Below are 21,528 nucleotides of genomic sequence, written 5' to 3' on the forward strand. Positions count from 1 at the left end.
GAGAGCCATATGTTGAATTTGCAGTCCAGAAAACTCCCGCCACCTTCGAGATCGATCCGGTTCAACTAAACTAGTCGTTACTTGGTCGCTCGCGTTTTCCTGCGCTTAAAGTGGTTTTCACTGACTTACTTTGACTACTCACTGACTCTTTGAGAAATTCATTCAGTTTGGTTTTTATTGTCTTGGTTTTACAACTATGCGGTGTTACTCACCAAATTGTTTCAAACAAAATTAAAGGGCTGAGTTTAGGGATGCCGTTTTTGTGCCCTCCCAAAGAGCATTAATATTGCGATCGCACAGTAATGCAAACACAGCCCAAAAAGGTTTCGCAGGGAGAGTGGTATATTTACTCAAGGAAAACAGATACATACAGTCCACAAGAGTTGAGCCGAGGTTTAATACTACTACAGAGAGCTTCAATATCATGTTTTCAATCCAACGTGTTAAAGTTTTTGACTTTGTCAGTTTTTTTACGGGATAAAAATTGTACAATGTTTTATCGACCAATAAATAATTGTTGTCTAAAGAGGAATATCAAGGTTCCGGGCGAGCTCAAACACCGCTGAAAATATGGTACATTCACCTGTAAAACAGATAAGATGTAATTAGAAGAACATGAAATGTTCCCAAGGAAGCAAATTCTGTGCTTAACTCTTTACATCAGTATGCATATTCTCCATACTGTTCTCTGTACATTTCCTAAGGCGCTAAGAAAGAGAATTTATTCAACAATCAAGATTGCCTACAGTTGGTGATCATTTCCTTAAAGATGCTGGTCACTCTTGATCTCACACAACTGAAACATTTTTAGGGTAATTTTCTCTTACCATCAATTCAGGTTAGATTGGGTAATTTTTACGACAATTGAGAGTAACTTCCAAACCAGTCATATCGTGGACGTATGAATTAGAATAACTGCCTAAAAGCGTAATGGTACAGGATGCAGAAATCCCCAAAACTGACCGGACCAAAATTAAACAGAAAAAGAGGTTTTCATTACAATAAATTTGTGAAAAAAAGATTCTTCGTTAGCCTGTTTTGCTCACTATTTTATACAGGAAGTCAACTAAGACAAGTTGCCCCTTATGAAACAGACCGCTTTAAACAGTACCTCTTTATTCCAGCGCCTTTTCTGAATCCGTGAACCTTATAATTGTATTTTTATCAACTCGCCTGTTCTTGGTGTTATTTCGTTCCACCGCCTCAAGGTTGAATTCACAATGGCAGCATGATTGGAACTCATGACCGAGCCGGCGGAAAGAGCTGGACGCGACGGCATCTCAGCCTGCTGGGTCGTGTTGTTCTGTATGTCGTGGAGAATGGGAACTGTAACTATTTGCTCTTCGCCTGTTGGGGATGACGGGATAGGCCTGCTAAGTTGTATCTACAGAAAACAAAAAGGGAAAGTTAAAGGAAGAATGAAAGGACGGTTTAAGCCACTTTTAACATTCAAGAGAGTTTACTTTAAAATAACTACAACCCTTTTTTTCGTTTGCCGGGAAAGACAAAAACCAAAGAGATATGACAAAAATAAATACATGAATCAACAAAATAAATCAAGGGTGGTTTCTCCCGATTGTTGGACATCAATTGCAAATTCAAACGAGTTGTTGACTTCGTAAATAGGGCGATTGTGTTGTTAGATCCACTCTAGTTGCAAGACCGTAATATTTTTTCAAACTTTTAAACGCGGACCAAGGTAAATCAACTTACAAAGAACAACATTTTCCCTTTCAGGACCACTGCTGGGGTTCCGGGAGGCGCAATCTCAGGTCCGTTGGGGGGTATACTGAGGCACCATTCTACGCGCCATTTCAACACGTTTGGATCATGATTCTGCGGAAAAAGGGTCCACACAACATCAGTTGGGTATTTTCAGTTCAGAAACACAAGCACAATCGTGCAACAGAATTTCGAGAGCTCCCAATTGGAAAGGGGCCTGTAACTTTCTTCTAAGTACTTGTCTAAGCTAAACAAGATCATTTGGATGAGTCTTGTACATTCAACTTAACCTCAAAAGACGAGAGTCCAAACCTTTTGGGTTCGGATTTCAAGGGAAGTGAGGATAGTGAGATTTTTAGCCTACATTTCTTGCTTCAAAGATAACATTTTAACCTAATAAGTCGAAAGTAAGGACTTTTAATAGGATCTCACTCACTGAGCAATTGGAGACCCGTGTAAGCTTGATGGTGGCACGGAAAAATTGAATAAAAAGAAACAGACGAAGCGCTTACCAGTTCCAATTTCATAATCTTGATACAATCTCGGAGTATGTTGGCTGGAGCGCACAGAATTCGAGCGAACGCTGTTAAAGCACTGGTCTTGTAAGGAGGACAGGCCACCTGAAGGAAAGACAACAAACGCAAATTCAATTTCAAGCTCGTATAGACACATTAGCAGCAGAGAGGAACAACCTACCACAAACAACAATCGAATAAAAGTTGGAAAAAAATCAAGAATGTGCACACAAAAATAAACCAATGAGAAAAACACATCAAACAAAGAAAACAAATTCAAATGAAAATGTATGCCATCCAGTTTACCCTTTTGATTCCAAAAGTGATTAAAATGTAACTTCTCTCTATAATATCCATACATTACCCAGCAAACAGTTAATGAGAAAACTCAAACTCATCAGGTAGAAGTTCTTATCTATATCTCACACTAAATTCTCTTGACTAACTTACAATGAAATGTGTCGCAGCTAAAGGGGAGAATTAACACCCAAATCTTAGGAGTTAAATGAATCTCAAATACAGAAAAAAAGCTATACAAAGAGTTCACGCTAATTTTGATAACATACCCTTGTTTCAAAGAATCTCTCAAGAGTACTTAGTTCATCTTTCCAGGAAAATTCTGCTAGAAAGGAAAGTTGTAAGATTAATACAAGTTCGAAAACCGACATGAATATTTCAAAGGAGGTGGAGGGGGGGTTTCTCATGTCAAAAAGAGTGTACTCGTTATATTGTCATGTCCTCCACACCGTGTTTTACTTAACGCGACAAAAAAGGGTTACAAAAGGGGGGTGGGGTGGGGTGCAAGGGGGGAGAAGGGGTCACGGGCATCCCTGGGCCCCCTTACCCCTGCTACGCCCTTAGGTTGGTTAAGGTGCGATGGGCTCGTACTTAAGAGGAACGATATAAGAGCCATTTTCAAAAGAGTGTCGTGAAAAGTTGGGACCAGCTTTGCTCATGACGAGTACAAGGCGTCTGATGGACTACAGTTCGTACCTTGACCGGGTAGAGGCTTGGCACTGAGTCGCAGCGCAGTGTATGATGGATCAGTACTGACAAAGTACTGCAGGTTTGTCGTTGGTTGGGTTGTTTTGAACGCCAAACTGTTCGGTAGTTCATTCCTTAGTAAAGATAGCTGTGGGGAAATAAATGGACGAAACACTTTAAGCTAACTTGATGGTGACAGCCATGACAAGTAGATGAAAGCGTATAATTGTAAAAAATGACCGACAAGCGCGGTTACTGACCAACTGACACACAGACTTTTTAACTTACTGACTAGCTGAGTAACTGACAGACAGACAAACTGTCTGACTGACTGACAGATGAATTGAATGATAGCATAACTCTGCCTGATTGATTGACTGACTTACAGACCAAATGACGGACAGACTGACTGACTGATTAACTGACTGACTGACTGAGTAAATGAATGACTGACTGGCTAACTGCCTCGCTAAGTAGTTAAATTACGGTCTAACTGATCTCACCAACTAACTGTTTCTGTAAATGACTTTCAAACTCTCTTGCTTTACTGACTGACAGAATGCACAACTAAAACATGCGAGAGAAAAACGTACATGTCCGTGCGTTAAAGTAGTAAAATTTCCAAATCAAAACCACCAATATTTAATCCATATTTATAACTTATCAATTACTAACTTTGGTGGACAATTCATCTTGGATGCACCGCGTTAAATGCCGTTTTAAATGCATGCAGCACAGGAACCGCTCCAACGGAGATACCATGACCGGTGGGCCGTGCCTCACCGAGCAAGGCACGGGGACTGGGGTACACAATTTGATCAACGCTTTATGAGACAGTATTGTTGGAACAGTAGCAGCCCACGTTCTTGCAGTCAGCGGTCGAGGTGGAGTGGTTGGTTGCTTTAATCCACTCCCTGATTGCATTGGTTGGGGAGTTGGAGAGGGCCTGGGTGAATTAAGGTATAATAAAAACGATCGCAAATGAGATAATTTCAACTCTTAGGATAACCAAATAAGTGAGTGTTTTCAGACAGTCACGCGATTAGACTCTGAGATTGTCTGGGAACCTTCAGAGACACTTGTTTGTTCAAGGTTTTACTCGTAAGCTGATTAAGAAAAGAACCACTGCATGTAAGCTCGATTTTCACTTTTTCGCTCTCCTTTCGAAGCGCAGGTCCATACCGGGAGAGCAGCGCAAGTCCATACCGGGAGAGCTAGTGGTTACCAAGCCTACGATGAAAGCAGCACTACGAGTTTTTTAAGGGCCGCTGTCTGCAACTGAGGACCAATTTATATAAAATACTGGCACGTTTCTAAGTTCTCAGCCGATGTGCGCAAAATTTCGCAATTACAATCTTCCGTGTCTAAAAAGTTTAGATCTCAGTGCTAGCGCATTCCGACAGGGTGACGCTACTGCTTAGTAACAGGAGTTGAAATAATACTTGGATTAATTTGAAGAATTTTTTCACGGTTCCACCAGAGAGGCCTTCCAAAAGAGTCGCACCTTTACAAGAGACTGGATGATCCTTCTTGACGTCAAGTACCTGTCTCTCATGGTGAGAATAGATACAAGGGTTTATTTACGAGCAACCTTAAATACGCACCTGTACTTGGAACCCTGGCCGCTACCAGTGTACTGTGGAGACATGGGCCACGACCCTGGTGACGTAACAGGGATGGAATGAGAGAGAGCTGGAGAAGAGCCGCCTAATGACGGAGTGACAAACTGGTGACTGGTAGCCGGAGACAGCACTGGAAGACCGAGAGAGCCGGCAGGAGACGGGGCTAAGCTTTGAGGTGCTGCCGGCGAAGGCTGTAGAAGAGCCGAGAGCTGAGCAGCTGTGGTTCAGAAACAGAGAGATGTTTGTGCGTCCCACAGACGGACATGACCACACTTAAAAAGAAGACGGTTCGTTCTAACGGAATCAAAACCTTTCCCTCGTTTTGAGTTTAACCGTGGTTCTTGAGGCACCTTTATTAACTGATTCCAATCATCCTGTTTCATTTCGAAAAATACTGTTCTCTCAATTTGTTTTTTTTGTTTGTTTATCCTTTGGCCAAGGCTTCGTTTTTTAAGGTGAATTCGTCCTTCTGAATATTTCCGAATTTTTTAATGACAAAAAAGTGAAAACCTGTGAAAATAAAAATTGTTGTCTTTGCTTCCATTTACTGATCGTCGTTTGCATCTTTCTAAATTTAAGGCATTTGCTCATTAATTTAACAGCCAGCTGATATCGAGGCGAAGTTAGAATTAGTGGAAAGAGAAGCCACTGAACGGTGCAGGCATCAATGTAGACAAAAACGTAGTGGATGTTGATTAATTTACGAACGAACCGAACGAGAAAAAACGATAAAGAAAGCAAACTGAGACGATGTCAGATCTGTGTGTCGACTGCAATGTCGATGATTACTGATTTATCAGACAATAAACAGAAAAAAAAGTTTTTTAAATGCACAAACATGTATGGTGAAAGACATATTCCAGAAAAAGAGGAAAGCAAGAGTAAAGATAACAAAAAGTAAAGTTTGAAGAGTAAAGAGGAGTAAAAAGAAGCGATGCATTTTTTGAAAATAGAATGAACGAAAAAAATTGTATTGAAGGAGAAAGTGATGGAAGGGCAAGATATGTTGCATTTAGGTACCGCAATTGAAGAAGACGCTTAGTTTACAGGGCATAGTTTACAAATGAATTAAAATCATTAGCTAACTAATTACAATTAGGCTTATAACAATAGTGCTTGACGCAAATTTGCACATACAAGCACCAACCATTTGTGTTTTAAATTTTAAGACATCAATATAACACGGAGAATACATAATGAAATATCTCTCCCTACCAAATCTTTTTTCAGAACATCTGCCACCCAGCAGTAAGCAATAATAATAACTTTTAGTTAACACTTTATTTCCTGTTTTTCTTCCCTTCAAGGAAGACTGAAGAGCTTTTTCCAAATAAACAATTCCCTCAAGTAAATTTACTGTGACAAATTTTGATTGCTCGTACATAGGAGGCAAAAATTTTTCCGAGTTTTCCGTAAAAAAATTAGTTTTTGAACGAAAATGCACACCTTTCGTATATCACCAAAGTAATTAAGGATTGTAAATCAAGGAAAATTGGCATAACCATTCTGCAAATGAGCTCCGAAAACAATAAAAAAGAATCCTGCCCCATACATTAACAATTGCCAAACAGAATTGGACTATGTGGAGTCGGTCAGATCAAGAGGGAAAAGAATACAAAAATAATTTTTTGCGCAAAGATTATTGTTCGGAAATATCTCAAAATAATTCACCTGGAGAACCAACACCATAGATATTACCCGGACTATGAACATTCGGCGACGCAGAAAATGGCGATGGCACATTGACCGAGGCAGCAGGGGCTTGGGGCGAGGTGCGAGGGATCATGGGTGATGCGGTAAGATTTGCGGTGCCAGGCACCGGCTGTGGTGACGTAAACTGTGCTTCAATCACAGGTGCGTCCGTTTCCATGGTAATAGGCGAGGGAGGGGCCTCGTCGTCTGCGGTAGAAGTATTACGGGAAGTGATTCCTCCGGTCTTGGCAACATCGTCTATGTACATTTGAAGAAAGATCTGTTAAGGAAACAAAAAGGGAAGGTCAGCTTCATGATCTACGAATTTCTCTTGTCTTTATAGTGGTTAATGTCGTCGCATGAAGTTTGCCACTTATCTTTTTCTTCACTGTCTTTTAACAGGGACAAAACATAGGCTAGAAAGGCACAAATATACCTTCAAATTTGGGATTGGCAGAACAAATCCTCTGCCCTTACTTGGATCCACCACACTGTAGAAGGCATCTGATAAAAAGAGAAAAAATGCACAATTACTTCGAGAACTGTATAAACATCAATACTGACTAACACAGAAAAGTTCCATCAAAGGTAATCTAAAAATGCCTTTTTTTCAGAAGCAAAAATTGTTTTAAACGGAATCAACAACCGCTGTAGTTTCTTTTTGTGGCGAGAAAACTTAAAAAATGACAATAGTTACGGAAATGCGATCAAAATTCATCTGCACAATCATAGACCAGATAGGTGAGACTGGGTCTTATTGCTTATCCCGAACAAAAATCCCGGGCTGTTTGTTTGTTTGTTGATGATACGAGTTAGGATCTCTTGCTGTTACAATCGCAATCAATAGAGGACATTCAAGAAATTTGTTGAGAGTTAGTCATACCTCTTATGGCAACAAGATTCTTCACTTGAAAACGAATTTCCAGAGCGTTACTATTAAGGAAGAGAGAAAGTTAAGAACGTGTTACGATATATTTTAAATTTTGCACGCACATTTCGAGAATCAGCGTGACAGGAGCCTTGATCATTCAGTCTACTGAGAGCGTGAAGAAATTGATAACCACTATCGTGCGAGAATAACTTTGTGTGCGTGACGAAAAAAAAAACAGAAGAAGAAGAGGAAATGGGAAATAGGAAAAACGATTTTGTAATTCACCGTGTTTCGTACTTGAGAGCCAATTGCGCAGGATACCTGTTTCTGTAGACGAGCAGCACATGTGAGGAAGACTGGGGGAGAACGGTAAACTTCCTCAAGGGTGTGAGAGGTCGCTGTTAAAGAAAAAAAATTGCGAGTAGAAAACAACTCAGGTTGAATATAGAAGGAAACACTGAAATAATATATCATAAGAGAAATAAACGTCAAAGAGAGAATAAAACCCAAAGTAACAAACGAGACTACTTAACTCAGACTTTTCGCCCCAGAGTCAAGCATGCTTTCCACTAAGGCACCGCGTTATTTTAGAATCGCTCAGCCGCATGCGCATTTTTCTCCAAAGGCAAAATTTATGAAAGTGAAGATTTATACTCACATAGACCTGTATACCAAGAACTGGCTTACTACTGAGTTTTGCTAGGGCCGAGAGTGGTCGAAACGTTTCGTGAAGAATCTAAAGACAGACAGGAAGATAGTTAAATTTGAGTGAAAACAAACGCCCACCATCGCAACTCGTTCTGCATAGTGTGCTTTCCCATTTAAAAAAACAGCCAGGGTTTCGCCAGAATAGACTAAGATTAGTCCTTTGTCGCCGCAAGCCTCTATCTCCAGGTGATTGAGCGCCGACAGATCATTCGTGGTTTGTTTGTTTGTTTGTTTTGTAGGTGTGTTTTTGCTTAACACCGACTCGCGCGACAGACCAAGATGGGAAAGAGGGACTTCTTGTAGTCTAGGTTACGAGAGAATCAATGAGAGACCCCTGTTATGTCCAAGAAAACAGGACAATAACTTTGGCCAAGACAAAAACCCACTGAGTTCGGGTCAATCTCACTGTTCCTTAAAGCTACGCGCCCCGCCCAACTTTTTAAAGGAAGGAGTTCGGGTCTTAAACATGGACGGAGCATTCTCCTTTAACGATCTTCAATCATAAGAAAAGGCAAAAATTCTGTTAAAATTAATCTTCCTGGCATTCCCTTACAGGAAACAAAACTGCTAATCGAAAACATTTTGACTAGAATAACCAATAATTCATTAACTAAAATTCACGGTACGTGGAGATCAGTTTAATACCTGTACAATATACGGCAGATTCTGATGATTGTTGAACTCTTGTTGTAGATGCCTGGCGGTGTAACTCTGTGGATTTCCACTCAGACTTGAGCCGCAATACCCCAATGTCAAAACAAACTGAGACTGCTCCACAGACCATTCGAAAGTCACCTACGAGAGATAATGAGGATACAAAACAACAAATTACATGAAAGGGTTTCCAAAAACGAAACACGTCATGGTTAGTACACCGTGAGAAAAATTAGCGAAATTATTAGTGAAGATCCGTTTGATTCTTCTCCATCCTTACACATCTTTCTTTCTTCTTTATTTAGTTGTCAGTCTTATCGGACTTGCACTTTGAGGTCCTTCTCTACTTTAAAGTAATTTTTGTACGGCGCAAAAAGTTACTTCAAATTTTGAGACGCTTTTCTGTGAAAAGAGGGCGAAAAAAACGGTCACCATTTATCGTATGGAAATTAGGTCTTATCATTCATTACTTACCAAGCTTTGTTTATCAGGGTCATACTGTAGTGTCAGCTGTTTGTAGTCGTAAGAATAAACACGGCACATATGGCGAAAATGGCTTTGTGAATCTGTCAAAAAAACCAGCAAAATAAGTTGAACATAACGCTTTCGACAGGAAGCACGAACACACGAAAACGTTTCCACCTCTCGAAGTTAAACCATTTGGTTTGAGGCTACCAAGACATTCAATCATATACAGCAAGATTAAATCAGAAAGATCAACCAACCTTTAAGAAAAGTATCCAGTTCCACGGCATGTCGGTACAACTTGCAAACACTATACCAATCATTTAAAAGCTTTCCAACCACAAGTTTTGCCCAATCATTGTCTCCTTCCCCACCCTTGTTGTTATTGACGTTGTGAGCCTTCCCCTCCTGAATTTTATATTCAAACAACACATGCCGGGTGGGGCCCTTTTCGTTCGCTGACAGTCCCTCTAGTGGACAATTATCCATAATCATTTCCAGGAGACAGGTTCCTTGTGACTCATCAGGAAGTCTCAGCACGCACTCCAAGACACTTGGCTGTGGGGCTGGAACCAATGACGCGTCACAGTCTCTAGGGAGGGGTAGGTTAGACAATCGGACAGCTAACCCGACTCCAGCCTCTGACGTCAGGTCTTGGTCGATAATCTTGTGTCGGCTCAGCTGAAAATAAACAAGGTAAAAAATTAGAAAAAAGAGAAATAACAAAGAGAGATCAAGAGAAAAAAAGTAAAAGGAAACATAAAGATAATTACCGTTTAGCATGACGATTTGAAAGAGTTTCATTTTGCGGGTTGGAAATATTTTTTGTGTTAGCAGTTCGAGATCACTGACATTTCTGCTGGGAAACATCTTTTTCTGTTTTCATTTCAAGCAGCAGAACTTCAACGCGATAAAAAACATAATATTTTCAAACTTCCGAACCCGTTAAGTAATGCAAAGAGGAATTACAGAGTGGACAATTCGAAGATGAATATTTCGAGTGAGTCCGACTTCAAAATGACTCTTCATTCGCATGCAGTGTTTTCCAGTGACGGATTGAAGTAAATTTTCGCAAAGTCTTATTTGCAGAATTAGTTTCTCTGCAGGAACTAACCTTTGGCGGATCTAGGAAAAACCGAATCCGTAATAATAATTATAACCCGTGATTCTTTTTATGTTACAGGTTATTACTTTTCTCTGAGGAGTTTCATCTAATCCAGAAATATCAGTGTAAGTGAACTTACCTCCTCGCGGAGCTGAATGAATGGTATTCTTGCGTGACAAATAGCAACCACATGACCCATTGTCGGTTGATAAGTAGAGTTATTTCTTCCTTCTTCTAAAACATCTTTTAAGTTCTTCTGTTTCTTTTTACCATGGAGTTCTTCCTCTGAAGAGTCGAGCTAAAAGACAAACGGCAAACAACATTTTTCTTTACACATCCATCTTCTACCAAGAGTAGGAGACGTAATGGAGCCGACGTTCGTGTGCTAGAATTCCAGTTTTGAGGCAGCGTCTTGTCATTCTGTTCAGCTCTTGGATGAGACACTTGGCTCTGAGTTCTAAATAGCTCCGTGTCATATTTTCCTCTCTTTTGACTGGTTCTTGTGATAACCTTAGCAGCCAAAACATGCGAAATTCATTTGCGAAATCGAAAAGATGAATTCCTAAGGAGGTACTGGGGTTGACGATACAAACATTGTCGAAATCATGACTAAAAATATGTTTTTGGTATGAAACCAACACTTAAGGAACATTTACCTTTCGTTTTTTTCCTTCATCGTCTTTACGGCTGGAAAGAACACCTGCTTGGGCCATGAAAAACAAATAAAAATAGTTGGAGTAATTTCAATAAGAATAAAAAAAAAATAAATATGAATAAATAAATAAATTAACAAAATAGCAATAAAACTACCCAAAGATAGCCTTCCAGAGAAGACATAATGAAAGGGATACACAAAAATCGTGTTACTTTGAGAACAAGAAGAGAGTGTGAGGATCGAGCATATCATATGTTATGGTATTGATCCAGTTTCCAAAGACCATTTTCTATTTTCTTGTGTGTGTTTAACCCCTTACACACTAACCGCGCCATCCACGTTCCTTTTGCTCTTACTTTAAATAATTTGGTGTCTTCTTATTTTATTGAATCAATATTTTGTGCTTCCTTCAGTTCCTGTCGAATAAAAAGGCCTTGAAGTACAATTCCGCAAGTCTTTCCACGTTTTACCTTCAAGCGGTGTCCCAGCGTAATCCGTCATTTTTTGGGCATTCAAGGTGACCATGTGACCAGCAATCAAAAAGATTGCGCGTCTTCTCTTAATATTCTCTGCTATAGCATTTCTTGTTCCATCGCAGCTTTGTCTTGTTCGATCTTGGCTCTTTCTCCCCTCTTTCTTTACCTCAACTCGTTTGGGTTTTTGATCTCCACTGCCTGTGTCAGTTGATGCGCTCGCCTCATTTGCTTCATCGCCAAACGTAGGTTTCACTTTTAAGAGATGATACTTTGTGGTGGCTTCTTCCGAATCTTTGTTACAAAGTACTTCGACCACCTAAATTGAAGTGAAGACTGCTTTCATTTGTTGTGATTTGCCTTGAGCGCGATTCGTGTTAACGCGTGATCTGTATTAACGCGCGATCTGTGATAACGCGCTATCTGTGTCAGCGCTGAGCAACTTGAACAACCCATGTCTCTTTCGGCTTACAACTATCATTAGTTGGTTTCACACCTTATGTAACTAAGGCACTAAGGTTTCTTCAAAGAGTTGGTAATGTTAAATTTCAAAACGGTTCTCACAAGTTTCCTTTGAGTTGCAACCTGAGTTCGAGGAAGAACGACAAACTACAACTGTATATGCAACTACTTACACCACGCAAGAATTTCGTGTGAGCGACAAGCCAAAGTGTATTTATTCATGTAATTACCGTTTCCCCAAAAAGCGTAAAAGCATCCCAATATACTAAGACAACATTTTATTTTGGAATAGAAATCACTAACCAGACAGTAAGACGGATGGCGGCGGAACTGGATGTAAAGTTTATGTTTGCTGAGCTGGGACAATTTGTGATCTGCTAAATTCACTACTGGTAAAGACAAGGAGACAGTGACGGGAAGATGAACTGTGGATTTCATGTATCTCTGCACATACAGCTGACATCTGTAAACGAAAACAGTAGGGCATTGAAAACTGATACAGAAGTAAGCATTGAGTATGTAACTAATTGAATGACTGACTGACCGACTGACTGTCAGATAGACTGACTGACTGATGAGCTAACTGACAGACTGAGACTAACTGGTTAGCTGACTGACTAAAAGTGCTGAGTTTCTGAAGAAATTGTGGTGCTGCTTTGGTGCAGCAGCTGTGATAGCAACAACCAGGGTGATAATTGAATGTCATACCTTGCATCTCTTAACACAGTAATAAATTGATCCAAATTTGCGTTCAATGTGTTTTCAAGCTCTGTACAGACAGCGTTATCTACAAAGAAAAATAACCAAAGAGAAACAGATTTGTAAATCAAGGACTTTCATTACTTTGTGAAACATGAAAATATACCCTATAGAATGCTCTCTTGGCAACTTTGAACAACCATAACATTTTATTCCTATGATATCGTTAAGGATGGTGCAGTAGTATGATCACTCATCTTAAAAGTTTCAGCGGGTAAACTCGTACAATGAGTGATATTGGAAAAGATCTTCCCTTTTCTCTCTTTTTTCTTTTGTTTTTGTTGTTGTTGTTGTTGTTTTCTTTTTGATATTTTTTTCATTCATTTTCCTGGCGACTTAAATGTCTGATTTGAAAAGGCTCACTTGTTTTGCACCAAACGTTACTCTCACCTTCCCCATTACCCAGTGACACTTGAAAAATCCCGTTCCTCTTTCCAACCGTGACAATTAGAATCTCTGCAGGGGTGGAGTTAGGCATAACTTGTATCACAAGACTTGGGCAAAAGTCATCTAGTGTGACTGTGACGAAAGAAAAAAAAACTTGTAAAGCAGTTTCATAGTTGGTATGTAGTGATAATGTAATTTTCTGTGGGCAGTTCATGAGCTAGGGCAGTCGTAGTCGTAGTCGTAGTGGTCTAACAGTCAGTGCATTGGACTCAAAGTCGAGAGGTTTGATTCGAGACCTGGCCAAGTCAATGTGTTTTGTTCGAAGGCGAAGCACACAATTCCTCCATTTGCTAAGACGAAGGGTTAACGCTCGAAATGACAGCTTTTTAACTCTTTACGGTGGCCAATTTACATTATCAACTCAGTTGATAATACTAAATTACACTGTTACACTCTCCCACCAACGCAGCACCACAGTTTCTTTAGAAACTCACCCCTTTTACTCTCAGAGTGCGTCTCTCCATCCAGAGGTATAAATGGGTACTGGCGATTTGTAAGGGAAGCCTAATAAAATGCTTAGGGGTAAGGGGAGTAGTAATGCCTGGAGTTGCTTTATGCTCCTTGGAAACTGGAATAAGCTTCGGCTGGATGGACCAATAGGCTCGAGTACAGACTTCACCTTACCTCTCACAATGTAAATGTACATGTACATGTATGTGCTAAACCAGCGAAATATACATGTAGGCGCAAGAATGTATTTTTTGGTTCATAGTTTCGTGTTAGATGTTTAGTTTTTCGTCTTCATTAGTTTCCTTTGACAGTTACCAGTTTTGTACTTGTTATATTTATTTGCATATCGTATATATTCTGTTAGCGCGTAATTTATTTGGTTAGTTGTCTTTCCTAGTTTGCGGAACATATCGTCTAGTTGCTTCGGTTTTCATCTTTTCGTCTTTTGGGTTTTGGTCACATTCGTCTTGTAAGTTTCCTCGTTTATTTCGCTTTGTTATTGTCTAGTACTTTTCATTACGGATATTGTAAGTTATTTTATGCTATTCGTGTGTTAGTAATTTTGTTATTTTCAGTTACCGTGTTCAACAATTTGTTATGACAGCGTGTTCTGACTACGTGTTCTATAGTTTGATTCCCTTAATTTGTTCAGTTGGATACGAGTTATTAGCGTTTGCAGCTATAATGCATACCTCTGGACTTCAAGGATGAATCCTGTGTCAACATCTGAAGTAATCCCTACAATGCACATTTCAAAGATGGTTTTCATGTAGTTACATACACTATGGACATGCTCTAGTTCAAATATATTTACTCCTCACTTATTTCAAACTACTTTAATTTGTATTTACCTTTATAAGGATATAAGCATAGGGTCTATTACCTCAAGATAAGATGAAGGAAATAAAAGCTTGCTTAAAAAAATTGTATGGCGGAGAATCATATCTCCTAATTTGGGTAAAAAAAAAATTGGAAGATGGTAACGTTGGTGTGCACTAATGAAACTTGCTTGAGCCATTGAAATCAACCTCCATAAGCAACACAATCAAGGATTGGTAATAACATGTATCAATTTCACCTTTTCATTACCTTAAGCTTCACGTTTGACTGAGCTTTTATAGTAAGTGTCAGGAGCTTTTCTATGTACAGGTCACCGGGCTGATAACAAGAACAAAACAAAGAATGAATAAAAATCCTTTGCAGTGGCTACTGGTTCTCGCTAGAAAACAAAGGCTCATTTTAGAGTAATATGCTTAGCTGCCAAGCCTCTGAGACTGACGGCGCCCTTTTCTGTTTTAAGCCATTTAGTTGTCAAGGCTTGACAACTAAGCACTCAACTGTACAATGGATCACCAAGTAAATGAAATGATATTTCTGTGCTTACAGTGACTTTAGAGATGCAATCCTGATTAAACTCAAAGGGAAGAGCTGGTGAGTGTTGGACACAGAGGCTGCTTGGTTCATCAATAGCATCCCCACATATACTTATTTTATGACCTGCAGCAAAAAGAACATAATAATTAGTAGTTACGCTTATTTATGAAAATACGTTACAAAGATTGTTAATTCATTAACTTTGTCTCAGCTGGATTCAGGCTGGTGGAGCAGTGCTAGAAAATGCAAGGAATGAAAATGGGGGAGGTGAAAAGGAGCCTGGGAAACCAGTATAAGATTCCAATTAAATGAAAAGCACATCACAAATGCACAACAGTCAACAACTTGCCTGTTTTCTGACCTTGTTGAACTGAACCTTTATTTCTGTAAAATATGATCCATCAAAAATAGTTAGCATTTTAAAAAAACCAAAATCTATAGAAACATTTTCCATTTTCTACCACATACTGTACACCTGTCCTGTCAATTCACAACCATCACAAAATTTAGTGTCTCTTATCAACGACAACTGCAAATCATCTCAATTAGGGCGGTAAAAGCCAGATAGGTAACACATCAACCACTTACAAAATGGAAAAGTAAAAATTGCAACTTCCAGTAATTACAATACAATATAAAAAGTTAACTATACAAATTGACATGCGTTTATTAAGCTAATGAACTAAGGTAATTCTTAAATTCAGCAAGAGACGTAATACCAGTATCAGGCATATTAAGAGTAGCTGATTGTAGTCTCTAGAAGTTCTTGGGAAAATTTGAACACGTCTCTTTAAGACTTTCCTGACTTTACAGACTTTACTTGACTCTACAGACTTTACTGCAAGTGCATCTCTATAAAAGGCAGTGAGAGTATGACCAGTTGGTTTCAACTCAAAAGATACCCATACCTCCAATATGATACAACAAGCTTTTTGCCAATGGCATACTCCTCTATACGAACATTGTCTCCCCATCGCTCAACTATCAACTGTTTTGCCTATTAAGTAACAAAGAGAGAAGTGAATGAAGAAGTAAGTAATTATTACAGAAAGAACATGTATAAAATGGAATGTATGCAACAAACCTGAAAGTGAAGAACTTGCAACTGAAGAGAGAGACAAAATGAATCTGCAAACACATTGTTAAGGAATCAAACTGTGAGTGTACCAAGTCCAACTTAGTGAAAACATGTACTACTCATTAAAACTTGTGAGTAAGCTTATGAGGGCCTTTCACCCAGCAAGGAGGAAAAGCAAAATATTGAATCAATACATGCTAAAGAAACTAGGATGAGTTCCAGCAGCTACATACATTACAGGCTTGTTTTACATAGAAGTAATGTTCCATCTATAATTTATACTTTTGACCAAAGAAATGAAGAGATAAGAAATGAAGACATCAAGATTCAGTATATGTACTTCCTTGTATATATTATGTGCTAACATTGTCATGAATATGTATAACTAATTACAGTAGAGATACACGACATGTAACTTACACAGTTGCATAAGAAAGAATATGACCAAATGAAAAGAAGCAGGCAACTGAACAAAAATAGGAAGAATGTTCACAAGTTATAATAAAGGATACGTAAACATTTGTACAAGTCAACAAGTGGATTTTCTTCTGCAAACAGTCTTGACTGCACAAGCTGATGAATATATTGGGCCTGTGGTAAAAGCCATAATGGTAAAGACAAATACAACTTCATCATTATGTACATCTACTGTATACAGTTTTGTGCTTAATGGGTAAAATTATCACTAATATTTATTAAAAAAAACCATAAAAATAAAAATGTATTTCCTGTAACACTAAAAATTTACCTGAAGGACATGAACAAGTGACTTCCCATCTGTTAACAAAAAAAATATCATACTTAAGATTTGAAATAAATCAGAAAAATCTGTCATTGTCGATAAAAAAATAGTTTACTAATACTTTCTACTATATTCAACAACCTTACCACCAGTTTCCATATCTTGAACCAAAAAGTCAATTGATAAAACCCTCCAAGGGATTGAAGAGTCATCACCCATGAGAGTTAACATCACCTGTAATGAAGGACAAGATTAATGGTGCAAAGGAAGCTATCAGTCGCACAGAAATGAATTCAAAGTTTTTTGTAATGTATGTAACATATACTTATAATACCACAGCATAGGGCTTTCCAGGCCTAATACTAGGAAATTAGAAGCAAAAATTGCAAATAAACATTGTGTTTAAAAATCCCAACTAGCAGGAAGCAGACCAGTTGCCTATATACAAAGTGTAGCCAGCAAGTTGAAGTGAGGGCAAACAAGAAGAAATTCAGTGAGTGGCAGGGTAACAGGCTTGAACCTGGTACCACTTCATTACAAGTCTAGTGTCCTGACCACTTGGTGCCAAACTGCCTCCAGTGAGTTATAAAGGCTCTGAACATTGCTTGTGCTCCTGCTACAGCTTAAACCTATATCAGTTAGCTTAGCTTAACCCGATGGCTTCTAACTTAGGTTAACAAGAAATTATCCAATAGACATCACATCATGACAAGTACACAGTACCTCAAATTCATGTTCCACTCTGAACTTTACTCTCCCATCAGCTGCAAGGTAATGAGAACAAATCCAATGACATGATCACCTTGCATTGAATTTCAGAACCAAAAATAATAGCAGATCTTGTATGTGCGCTACAGCATTTGATACATGCATATCTCATCAGCAGTTGCAAATCATGAAGTTGTTTTTGATCAACATAGTGAAAATGAATGGCTTGCATTCAGAGTATCTGCCAGAGAATATTTTATAAATAACATTTTGGGGAAAGAAACCTTCTTTCCCTTTGTGACCCATTCTCCTAGAATTCTCTGATCCAAATACTCCCACCTTCCAAGGTAGGAATATAAACAATCTGACTTCAAAAGGGAAAGGAGAATATCAACAGACACTTCTACAAACTGTGCATCACAGACTGAAGCTTTTTTCTTACCAATGATCATCTGACCCATCTCAGGTGGTAGTTTAGAAGTCACCAGTCTGTGTTGAATGACTTGATTTAGTCTTTGCAGTGTTTTTGTCTTTTCAACAGCAGTTATAGGGTCTGGAGGTACAATTTTATCCTGCAAGAAAAAAAAAATATTAAAAGTTACCCAGGTATTCTTTCAAAACATAACTCTCTATTCAATAATGTCAATTTGAAAAAAAAAGGAATATATAAACTTTTTCAGGACAGTTTCCAATCAACCAAAAATCATTTAATGCAAAGGTAATTGTATCTCTACTTCATTGATAATTCTAGCTCATTTCAGACATTCTTTCATTATACAACTACATTAAACTTCTGTTGGCTGGAGAAAAAATATTCACTGTGCTCACCCTAATACATGTTGGAAGACGAGGATATGTCCCCCCAGTCAGGACATCCACTGCGGCTGGCAAACAGAAGGTGGGCAGTCTATAAAACACCAGGATAGTGAGCACATCAGTTGTGAGGAAGATTATTTTTTACACCATCCTCTAAGTTAGAGGGGAAGAGATACCATGACACAGTGAAATGAAAATAAAATGATCATATCAGTTTTGATCTAAATTATTAATAAAGAAATGGAAAATAATATATATTTAAAATAACAATACATCAAAATTATTAAATGAAAAGTAAATGGCAACAATTGCATCTTGGTAACATTGTCATGGCAACTTTTTCCTTCATTGGGTGCTTGCTTCTGGAACAAAATCCAAGTCACAAAAAGTAATTTTTCTTACCTTGCTTTTACAAGAGTTTCTCTGGACATTCTTGCCAGCATGTCTGCAGTGTCTACAAACAGCATAGACTGTTTGTCCAAAATAGTTGAGATTGCCTGATAGGAATAAGAGTTTGGCAGGGTTAATACTATTTAATAAGGTTATCATCAATTCAGAGAAATGTGAAATGATATTGTAACAGTGGTTAGATATGAAGTACATTGTAATGTAATTCTTCTTGAATTGTTTGCAACATACAGTTGCGTGCTAGTATAACATGTGGCAGTTGTTTGTTCTTTTGTGAACTTGTCTTGTAATGTTCAATTCACTTGTCTTGTCTTTGCATTCATTTGATTAGTTTTGTTTTGTTTTCTTTAAATTACTCTCAGTGTGTTGTATATGATCTAAGGAGAAATTCCTTTTGTCACTTCTCCAAGTGAAAGGGTTAATATAATATACACATTTATTTATTTATTTAAATTTTATTTATTTATTTATTTACACATAATCACAACATGTTAACAAGTAGACCAACAAGACATGACAACATTAACTAACCTGGCATTTGTCGACCCTTTCGGCACTTGCTGCCCATTTCACTAAAGCAAGCAGACGCACAAACTGCTGGCGTGTTTTACTGGCAAACTGCACAATTTCAATTTTTCTACAAAAATGGAAAATTGCAAGAGCTTCAATCACTTATTGTGGAATCCATGGATAGAGACTACATTACCCATATCTCTAGTATTTTCTTTTTAACACATGACCCTTTAAATGGGTGTTTACTTACAGATTTTCCAACTAAAAGTTGGAGTTTTTTTCTTTATTCCAGGTTCCTTACAGATCAAAGTCATTGAAAATACAAATAAACATAGTCTGAAATCATTTTGACCAGAAATCGTATTTAACTAAAACAGTATGCACATGTTACACATGTAGATTATATTCAAAGCATACCTCTCTATATCAGATTTCCTTGGTAACCTGTAGAAACAAATATTGAGGTAACCGGGGTTAATGATAAGATGAAATAACACTAGTGCATTTCCTTTCTTTCTATATCATCAGTTCCATTGTTATTAATAATTATTCACCAAAGTGCAAGTGATTAGTCCTGAATATTTCCTAAGCTGCAAAGTGGCGAGATAAATACCCACCACTTTCACCAACACTGAGGTGAATAATTGTTTTTGTATATATCACACAGGTACCAAAAAAATAGTTTACTTCTTTGAACATACCCAAAAATGGACAGAAAGTAAACTTTTGATGTGTTATTTTGTCTCATCAGCTGTACAAAAGTGAACAGTACTTCCCATTTACTTCTGAAATAGCCACTCAGTGTGTGCATAGAGCATTATTCACTTGTATGGTACATTCCTATCATGGCCACTATTATTAGTATTGCTAATTTTACCATCATTATTGTCACCTGTCGCTTGATTGTGAATTAAATGCATAAATGCTACTTTCAACCCCTTCACTCCCAAGATTTGATTGGTGATTCTCCTTACTGTCTGCTATTTAATTTTTATGGTGTTTGTTTGGAGAACTTGACATTAGATCTACTGATTCTTCCCCAATTGATATTGTTCTTTATTCTCATCTTTTGTGTGCTTGATATTGTATTGATATGGTAGTCATTCATGGGAGTTAACCCTTTAACTCCCAAGATCTGATTGTTAATTCTCCCCTGTAGCTACTACACATTTCCTTGTAAATTAGTTATGAGAACTTGGTGCTATATCAAGATAGCAGCTTCTACCTGATAAGTTTGAATATTCTCATTACCTGTCTGCTGAAGAATGTATGGGTGTTGTAGGGAGAAGTTTTATGCTAATCACTTCTGGGAGGTAAGGGGTTAAAGAGTTGAGAGAATTTAGATCAAGATGTGACACTTCTCAGGTCAAAAGGAGTGAGAGGTATAGAACTGATAAAATATCACAAAAGCTAGTTTCTCCAGGACTAGCTCTTTCAATGCAAACTATTCCTAACCCTAGTCTGTCAAAGTCACAGATATCAGGTGTCTCCATTGCAAGATCTCTGTTGCAAGGCCTTCTCAAAAGGACTTGTATCTCCTGTGCATGCTTTTATAAACTAAAATGGAAACATGCAACAAAGCCCTAAAGCAGTAGATACGAGACAATTTAAATGTAAACTTACAGTACATGTAAATGTACCGCACACATAAAAATCGTGCGTGGTTCTAATAAGTTTAGAACTTCAAATTCATTTGACAACACTTCCGCACGAGTCTGGAATCTTAAGATTCTGCATAGGATTTTAGATTGAAGAGAACTTATAAACGTAGACTCTAAGGAAAGATACGAGAAAAATACTAATAAACAGACTTCAAAATTCTTGCAAACGCATTTCGAAGACATATTCGACAAATATAATTATCCTGTGCTTCCTTTATATGGTCAGATGACAATATTTAACCTGCAGATCAGAGATTCACCGGTAAAAAAATTCTCAAACCTTCTATATATACTTGAAAGTTAAATTTAAAGTGTAAAATTCCCAACAAATTAACGAGAGCTAAAAGACTTAAAAAAAATGTACCACGAATACCCGGTCGGAAGATAGAATTCCTTCCTGGATGCACAGTTTTTTAATCACGCTAAAAAACAAAAAGGGGTAATTGCATCATCCTGAATACTCACAGTTCTGACAGCACTGTTAGATCATGATAAGTCTTCTGTAGAAGGAAATCAACCAACATAGAAAGATTGATTTTTGTGCCACTGTCGGCAGAGACTTCCATAGGCGCCATGTTTGCGCGTACGCGTATGCTCGCTGGCTCGTTCTCATAAACAAAGTATGCGCGGCGCTGTTACATGTA

At 38.2% G+C, this 21,528-nt stretch overlaps 1 protein-coding gene across 4 annotated transcripts; it reads right to left on the minus strand.

Annotated features, from left to right (window-relative positions):
* Window positions 1–157: 157 nt before the first annotated feature.
* On the minus strand, window positions 158–21,498 carry LOC131798207 (mediator of RNA polymerase II transcription subunit 14-like). 4 transcript variants are annotated; one of them, XM_066167960.1, is made up of 38 exons: window positions 21,350–21,498; window positions 19,641–19,667; window positions 19,242–19,347; window positions 18,705–18,799; window positions 18,315–18,393; window positions 17,929–18,058; window positions 17,502–17,542; window positions 16,925–17,012; window positions 16,785–16,813; window positions 16,549–16,627; window positions 16,043–16,086; window positions 15,867–15,955; window positions 15,308–15,342; window positions 14,969–15,081; window positions 14,674–14,742; window positions 14,277–14,322; window positions 13,078–13,206; window positions 12,637–12,715; window positions 12,232–12,391; window positions 11,464–11,785; window positions 10,995–11,038; window positions 10,478–10,636; window positions 9,494–9,914; window positions 9,243–9,334; window positions 8,760–8,909; window positions 8,065–8,142; window positions 7,728–7,804; window positions 7,419–7,468; window positions 6,972–7,039; window positions 6,515–6,815; window positions 4,826–4,880; window positions 3,897–4,167; window positions 3,231–3,369; window positions 2,804–2,856; window positions 2,235–2,342; window positions 1,714–1,836; window positions 1,174–1,384; window positions 158–583 (listed from the first exon to the last, which is right to left on the minus strand). In XM_066167960.1, exons 1-38 carry the CDS (start codon window positions 21,457–21,459, stop codon window positions 522–524), a joined length of 4,332 nt encoding a protein of 1,443 aa, XP_066024057.1. In that variant the 5' UTR covers window positions 21,460–21,498; the 3' UTR covers window positions 158–521. The 4 variants fall into 4 exon arrangements, with proteins under 4 accessions (XP_066024057.1, XP_066024056.1, XP_066024055.1 ...); XM_066167959.1 differs by having other exon boundaries at window positions 2,804–2,859; XM_066167958.1 differs by having other exon boundaries at window positions 4,826–5,060.
* Between the last annotated feature and the right edge of the window lie 30 nt (window positions 21,499–21,528).

Source organism: Pocillopora verrucosa, chromosome 6 (genome assembly GCF_036669915.1).
Source record: "Pocillopora verrucosa isolate sample1 chromosome 6, ASM3666991v2, whole genome shotgun sequence".
NCBI lineage: Eukaryota > Metazoa > Cnidaria > Anthozoa > Scleractinia > Pocilloporidae > Pocillopora > Pocillopora verrucosa.